At 49.4% G+C, this 8,152-nt stretch overlaps 1 protein-coding gene across 3 annotated transcripts in view; it reads left to right on the top strand.

Annotated features, from left to right (window-relative positions):
* The first annotated feature begins 2,513 nt into the window (after positions 1-2,513).
* CCDC180 (coiled-coil domain containing 180) overlaps positions 2,514-8,152 on the top strand; it is a 59,847-nt gene continuing 54,208 nt past the window's right edge. For all 3 annotated transcript variants that reach the window (XM_039234745.1, XM_039234744.1, XM_039234746.1), the window contains exons 1-5: positions 2,514-2,537; positions 2,927-2,994; positions 3,237-3,332; positions 4,609-4,799; positions 7,890-7,978. In XM_039234745.1, the coding sequence (XP_039090676.1) occupies positions 3,264-3,332; positions 4,609-4,799; positions 7,890-7,978 (349 nt within the window). In that variant the 5' untranslated portion in view covers positions 2,514-2,537; positions 2,927-2,994; positions 3,237-3,263. The remainder of the gene's footprint in view (positions 2,538-2,926; positions 2,995-3,236; positions 3,333-4,608; positions 4,800-7,889; positions 7,979-8,152) is intronic.

Raw genomic sequence — 8,152 nt, 5'->3', positions numbered from 1 at the left:
GGAGGCTCCTGGAGAGTTGGTAATGAATGTTCTATTTCTTGGGGGTACTGGGTACCAGGTATACCAGCTATATACACTTATTATTTCTGTACTTTTTGGTATGTATGCCATGCTTCAACATGCAAATCCAATCAGTTTGATCCAGAATTTTTTTTTTTTTCTGTTTAGTGGCAAGGCCAGATGGGATAGTGTTTGGTTCAAGATTTTGGAATTACATGACCTCGATTCATATCCTGGATCTAACCCCTTCCTATCTTAGAGATCTTGGCCAGGTTACTAACTCTCTGAGCTTCAGTTCCTTCATATGTAAAATAGGCGTATTATGCTACCCTCAGCATAGTTATTGAGGGGATTAAATCCTCTCAATAAATATTAGCTCTTGTTGGTCTTTATTGGTCTTCATTCTATGGACTGTGGAGAAGATGGATGATGACCAGTGGAAGAGGAAGGAAAAAGAATGAGACTCTAGTCAAGAGACATTTTCAAGATGAAGACGGAAGGGGAAGATATGAAGGTGAGGTGCAGAAAAAGAGTCTAAAGGCTTGGCTGCACTCAGGACTCCACTAAGGACCATTCCCTGTCTCTCGCCTCCTGCCCACCTCTAACGTGAGAGAGGGACTAACCAGATGGTTTCTAGCTGGTTAGTCTTCTAGCTATCACATTGCAGAGTTAGGAGAGCAATGCAAATGCCATCCAAAAGCCAAACACAAACTCCCATATTTGATCCAATCTCAAACCCCAAGGTCCAGATTCAGGTGTTAAGGGAGGCAAATTCTCAGTGGTGAGACATGGCTTATTTTTATGTTCTCCATGGAATTTTTTTTTCTATTTTATCCAATAATAAGTATGTTGCTTACTCAGAACAAAACACTATATGTGATATATCCATGCCCACATATTTATATCCAAATATCTAAAACAAAAAGAAAACCCAGGTTATAGATGTGCCAGAAATGAGAATCCAGAAAACACCTGGACAGGGAAGACCCTGTTTCTGATGTATAAGGGTCAAGCCAGTGTGGCATGAACGGAGGTACAGATGACTGCAAATGAGTCCTGCACATTTCCCATATTTTTACCCTTTCCCTTGGTTACCTGCACTTTCTCTTTTTCCAGTTAAAATTTGTCCAATCTTTTTCTTTTTTCTTAACAACATTTCACTTTGGTAATAAAACTCAGGACCAAAGAAGGAGAATAAAGGTGTTTTCTACTCACTGTTAATTAATTTCTGAAGCTAGTCTGGATGGAATGACCACTTGTTCTAGGAAGTTGTCACAGGGAGCATTAACTAGCAATTGGAACAGAGATCCCTGCCGAGGAGAGGAGTTTTTCTGGCAGAGTTGAGAACCTCACAAAACATAGGAAACCCTCAAACCAGGTTCACTGTCAACCACAAGTATTTTCAGGTCTGGCCACGCAGAACTCTGGCTGGCCATGTGGGAAAGAGACAAACTCTACAGTGTCAGACCAGGACATTCCAGGTATTCATGCTTTTACCCAGGGAGCATTCACTGTGTCTGAATCATGTGCAAGAACCTGTGCTAAGGGCAACTGCGGCTAAACCAAAATTAATAAGGCATACCTAACCTTCAGGAAATACCTACTCTGGGTGTTCTGAACTCCTGTATTTGACTGCAATCAACATCCAGAGATGAGAGGTTATAGGCGGTCTCTGGATGTTGATTGCAGGTTATAGGCGGTGAGGAAAGTGAGTGGAAGGGATAATTGTTACTGACAGTGGAAGGCTGGCTGGGTCTGGGATGGATTGTGGAGAGAGAAGAATCTCAGAAGAGCAGGGGATGAGGAAGGGTGGGGGGGCGGGGGCATATGCTGGAAGAGCGGAGAGTTTGTTGAAGCAGGGAGAGTCAAGGTGGTTACCAGATGGCGGGGGTGGGGCTGTGGTCACCTGAGACTGAGTTGGATTTGGCAGGGGCTGCAGAGTTGATGAGGGACTTGTGAGCAGGAGAGAGGTAGGTCAAAGCCATATTTAGGAGGGTTATGTGGCAGTGGTGGGAGGATGAATGGGACTCAAGAGTCCTAGAAATTAACCTTGTAATTCCATACAAGCCTGACGCCTGAATTCTGAGCCCTTCAATCTCGTAATCTGAGAAAGAGATGGCCTTTTTAAGAGATGCTTTCTGCATCTTACAGCCAAGCACTGTGCTGATACTTGCCAGCTGAGGTTGGTTTTAATCAAGTAAAGAAGATAGGGTGGATTTTCTTGACTACCAGGGCTCGGAGTTACATCTCCTGTCTCCTGCCGCTTTCAGAGCCTTCAGTGTGCTGCTCTGGAAGCTCCTGACAGCCCCGGAGCGCCCCCTTGCTGCGAGGAGAACCGGGCTTGGAGGGAATAGTTTCTGAGAGATTTACCACTCCCAGTGGGGCGCTCCTGTGGCCACCGGCAATCCCCTCCCTCCTTGGAAAGGAAGTGAGGGCGGGGCCGGCGGGGCTCCCGCCCCTCTGCGTTGCCTTGGAGACCGAGTGCGTCCAGCTGCAGTTGAGGCTGGACTGGCCCTGGCGAGTAGTGCCTTCTGCAGGTGGGGCGGCAGGCCCCGGGGCGCAGGGCCTCCCTCCTTTGGCCGGGTTTAGAGGGGATGGCCGGGGACTCCACCGCGCTTCTGGTTAGGCTGGCGGGCTGGTGGCGTGAGAGGAGCCCGCTGGGTCTTCTCAGCATACAGTAGGTGCCTAATTAGCATTGCCAGAGCCAGGCTGTTTGTTCCCTCCACTTCCACCTCTCTGTCCACTCTTGGCGGGGAGTGGGGAAAGGAGGGAGTCAGGGATCCTTCAACGTTGTTCAGCTCCAGTTTGGGGGAGGGGGGTCAAGGCCAGGATGAGATCCAAGATGACACCTTGAGCACTTTTCCCAGGAGAGCTTGGGAGAGTGAAGCACAAAACAGTAACGATTTATTATTCTTCCCCACCAAAGTCCTCTGGATTTACACACTGCGAGGCTGGAAGAGCCAGCCTTCTACGGGAGTTCGGTTCTTGCCTGAGGTTTGTTTCCTTTTTGCTTCTTTGCCACTCCCTTCTTTGTTGCTTAAACTGAAAACTCTGAGGCCTGAGAAGGGCCCCTGGCTTTCCCTCAGAGCAGTGGGGTGCGTCCTCTCCCGCCCAGGTTGCCTGGGGCTCTGGGGGGCGGGGCAGGCGGCAAGTCCTAGGCGGAGGATTTGTCCTGGAGGTTGGGGCTTTGGTTTCCAAACCCCAGACATGATTCCCGGACAATGAATTCCCAACAGAGGCGTCCCATTCAGCCAGCTGCCAAGATGTCCTCAGTGGGGAAGGTGACCCAGGTTCCCAGTGGGAAAGTCTACCAGCAGATCTTCGAGGCTGAGGTAGGTGTGTCCCTCTCTGCCCCTTCCCCTCTGCTCCCCTACCTTCCCTCCCTGTGAAAGCTTCTTGGCTTGGGAACCCAACGAAATAAGGGCTCTGAAATTGTCTTGATTTTAAAAATAATTCCTATTGGTTCTTAAAATGTAGGAATATAAAATTAGAATGTCTGTTCTTGAAAATTAAAAAAAATTACATTCAAATTTTAGTTAAATTAAATTAGAAGTTAAATTATTCAGAAATAGCCAAAATTAACCAGTGGGCGTTTTGGGACCTTTTCCTATGCCCGAAAGCATTTCTAATTTTTCTATTTAAATCCAGGGATTGATTCTATACCAGCGTTTTCAAACTTGCTTCTTCCCTGTTAACAGTATTACAAGACCTTTTCCATGTCGAGGGGCATTAATGGAATGGCAAGATGTTTAGAGGCTGCCCAGTTGTTAACCCAGGACTTTCTGTAATGTATTAAAGTAACGCTCTCTCACAACCATATAGGTTGCTGAAATTGCCTTGTCTATAAAAAACTTGTCTATAAAAAACTGCACAGACAAGAACAGTATCTTAAAAGAAACACACAAACTCAAACCCTTCCTTTGAAGCTCTGTACTGCTTCTTTAAAAGGCATTTTCATTCCTACTTTGAAAGGCATTTTCATTCCTACTTTGAGCCCTAAATAATGCTCTTTGTAGGAGGCTTGGAAATTAAAAGTATAAGGAGGCCAAAGAAACAAATTCCTCACATGATCCTGCTTCCTGGAGGCAACACCCCATTCTTAACATTTTGCACACTTTTTCCTGGTCATGTTTCTGAGTTTAAAATTTTGAGATCATACAGTATAGTTTGGGTTATAATTTTTAATTTGTGCTTTTAATTAATATGTTTTATGGTATATCATATCATAAGCATTTCCCTGGGTCTTAACTAGTCCCTTGGAAGTCTCATTCTTAATAAATGCCTAGCATTCCACTGACGGGACATAAGAAGTTTACTCCACCAGTCCCTTGCTATTGGACAACCTCATTTTCTAATTCCTTGTGGTTATAAAAGATGCTGGGATAAACATCTTGGCCCTCACCAAATTTCTTAAGAGATACCCTTCTAGATGGCTGAATGTCTTCTGGAGGGGTATCTGCTTGGGATATACCCTGGGGATGAAGGCCTCCCTGCAAAGTGCCTTCCTGCTGGCAAGTTCTCACGTGACCTTCTAAGACTGCGCAGTCAGTCCTGGGTGCTGAGGAATCTGCAGCTCGGATCTCCCACCCGGACCTTTTGTGCATTCAGGTGCAGCTGGTCCGCTCTCTGGCAGCCACCAGGAAGCGCACTGCGGAGCATTCCGAGATCCCAAAGAATGGCAGGAAGCCCTTGATGAAGAAGGTGGATATTCCTGAAGGGGAGATGATGTCTCCTCGGCAGCTGAAGTGGGCACACAGCCTACCCAATGACTGGGTCACAGAAAATCCTGTTCTCTACAGGTGGGTCCTTCCTGCAGTCCACACCACACCTCCACACACTAGGGGTGTGTCAGAGTCTTCGGAAACTCAGAAAACCCTCACACAAGATGAGTGCCATTTAGGAATGAAGTCCCAGGTATCTCCTCTGAGAGGGATAAGTAATAGCTCCTACTTTGCCAGACTGTTTGTTTCTCCCTCCCTTCCACTTCCTCCCCTCTCGGCAATTAACTGAGTGCCTAGGACCAGGTCCTGGGTATGGGGATCCCACTTTCCTGGAACTTGAGGCCTTGATAGTAAATAAGTAAGCAAGTCCCCCTAAAGATGGAAAGGCTCTGCCCCAGAGGACGAGTGGTAGCACAGGAGTCAGGGAAGCCCCTGAGGAGGGGCCTCAGCTGAGACCAGAGGATGAGGGAAGAGAGGCCGGGGGCCAGGCTCTGAGGCAGGAAGGGTTTGGTCCGCCCTGGGGGGCAGGCGGCGCATGAGGCTAGGAGAGGCTTGCAGATCACAGTCAGGATTTTGGACTACTGAAGTGAGCAACTGATTGGCCTTTTTGAGGCCTTTTGGCTGTTGGGTGCAGAACGTACGGAGTGGCAAGAAGAGGCAGAGGGGCCAGGGAGGAGGCTGCTGCTGTCCCTATAAGCCTGGTGCTCTGGCTACCAGAGGGAGAGTAGCCTTGGTATTTCAGGTGCATTTTAGAGGCAGAACCCATCGGAGTAGGTGGTGGATTGGATGGGAGGAGAGGGCTCCCGAGAGTCCTAGATCTGTGGCATGAGCGCTTGGGTGGACAGTGGAGGCGTCATTCCCTGAGACGGGCGCATATGGTATAGGGGCAGGGTGATCAGGAGTTCGTTCCTTCAGAAGGAACGTTTAGAAGTTGAATTTGAATGAGAAACAATGAAATCTGGCCACGTGTAGCAACATGGATGGACCTTGAGGGTGTTATGCTGAGCAAAATAAGTCAGGCAGAGAAGGACAAATACCATATGTTTGCACGCATAGGAGGATTAGGAGGAACTTAACGGAGGACCATGGGGGAGGAGAAGGGGAAAAATAGTGGGGGAGAGGGAGGGAGGCAAACCATGAGAGACTCTTGAATGCTGAGAACAAACTGAGGGCTGATGGGGGTGGAGGGGAGGGGAAGGGGGGTGATGGGCATGGAGGAGGGCACTTGTGGGCATGAGCTCTGGGTGTTATATGGAAACCAACTTGACAATAAACTATTTAAAAAAATAAATAAAATACACATTAGATTGGGTGTGGGGGGGGGGGGAAGAAGTTGAATTTGAGATTCCTGAATACGCCATTTCAACTCCCTGAGCTCAGACTCCTGGAGGAAAGAAAAGGAAAAGGACGGGGTGTATCTTCCTCACCAGGGCGCTGGGGGCACCTGGAGCTGATCTTCCCTTTGCTCTTCAAGCTCTGTGCAAGCTGCAGTCCCCTCTGGGACTTGGAAGGGGAAGCCAGTCTTCCTCTACCTGCTTTTGTTTTCTCGTTCACCTGATCCTTGGCAGAGATGACCCAATGCTGGGCAAAGCTCTGTGCCCTGACCTGACCTTTGACTCTTCCCAGGGAAATCTCCCCTGAGGCTTCTGACCCTCAGATGGGCAAACCCGCGTACAGATGGGCAAACTTAACTACCTTCTGGAGTTCAGTGTTCTCTAGCCCATGTGCCTGCTGCCCTGCAGGGATTGAGAGGCACAAATGTCTGGGCCCTGTTGATGCTGCCCCTGCCAGTGACTTTGGCTCCTACAAGGGTCTACGCCCCCTCTCAGCTGACTTGCGAGTTATCTATCCCTCCTAAGAGTCCCCTCTTCCTCAGGGTTTAGCCTAAGATCACCCATCATCCCAATAACCACATATAGCATCCGTCAGGAGCTCTTAGCACCCACAGGACTGTGTTTTAGGAAAGGCACTTTCCTGAGAGGTGCTGACATTGTGCTGTGCTGGCTTCTTGGGAAAGACCGACAAAGGCAGATCTGCCCTGGACATAGATCCAGAGGACCACTCCCTGTGGCCTGTGGCAGGAAGAAAGATGTGTCTGTAACCTGCCAGTTTCTGCCACCCTCAAAATGACTGGGGTCACTAACTCAGCATTGGTGTCTCTCTGAAGTCTCCTGTCCCCTTCTTGAAAGTTCAGCCAGCCAAAGCCAGTGAACCTGTGTGTTCATTCACCCTGGGTGAGTGGAGAGGAGCCTAGATTAGCACCAGTGTAAACCCAGTCCTTGGGTCAAGTGGCCGAGAAACCAGAGCCGTTAGCATTTCCTGTAGTCAGGGCACCCGGGTTCCCAAGGGGCCACCTTAGTCCACGGGCACCTGATTGACGAGATTGAAAGACCCACGTCTGGAGGGGCAGTCTAGGCCCTGCAGTCCTCCTTGTGGGTAGTAGGTCTGCAGTGGGGATTGGATGAGAAATGACTAGAAAGCGCTGCACATGTGGAGGCCCTGAGGAATGGCAGGTGTCATTGAGACCTGTTGCATTTCTGTGGTGCTTGTCCTGTGGACAGTGCATTCAGGGATTTTTATGCCAAAGCTAAGGTCTGTGCTCACCCACCCTGGTCCTCCCTGCTGAGATAGCTTGTTCTGGGGTCTCAGCTTCCTCCTCCCACACTTAACCCCCAAGGACCATGGACCTTGGCATGACACACATGTGGGTCAGGGAGTCTCAGCTCTGCTTTGTATAGTGACTTCTCTAAGCACCCTTCTCCCATCCCTGACAAGGGGGTTATTGTAACTGCCTCATAGGATGATGGGTTGCTGAAGGAGCAAATCCTGAATGCCCAGCACTGGCCTGGCTTTCTCAGGCTGATCATGTCCCTTCTGGTCCTCAGTTTCCCCATGTGGAAATGGCTCTTGCCTACTACCCACACTTGGTTTGCAACCAGAGCAGAAGCAGATCCTGATTTCTTGTCTAGGGACCATGGTGCCTACTGACAGCAGATGCCCAGGCAACATCTGTGGGGAGTCTGGCACAGCCTCGGGGTTGTCTGGAATGGGGTGGGCCTGGGTTCTCACCAATATCGAGGTCTCTCTGAAGACTCCCTTCTGTGCCAGAGATGCTCTGGGGGAGGGGAGGGGTCTGAGGGGTTAGTGTTTCCTCTGCTTGTGCCCCAGGGAAAAGGAAATAATCAAGAAGAAGAAAGCTGAAGAAAGTGAGAGCATCAGGGCAGCCAGAGAGGTCCGGGGCCTCATGGACACCATGGGTGAGTCTCTGTTCAGCTATGAGGGCAGGCCCTGCTTTCTCCCCTTGGCTCCTCCCTTGAGCCTGCTCCCCTGGGCCTTCTCCTCAGTACAGTGAGCTGCGGAGGGAGCAGGGGGCTTGGCACAGTCCGCATTTACTGTTGAAGTAAAGGATATTTTTTGCTTTATTGAAATTT

This window comes from Hyaena hyaena, unplaced genomic scaffold, assembly GCF_003009895.1.
Source record: "Hyaena hyaena isolate Hyena2069 unplaced genomic scaffold, ASM300989v1 scaffold_93, whole genome shotgun sequence".
NCBI lineage: Eukaryota > Metazoa > Chordata > Mammalia > Carnivora > Hyaenidae > Hyaena > Hyaena hyaena.
Note: the sequence above shows the minus strand (reverse complement) of the source record. Positions and strands in the feature narration are given on the sequence as shown.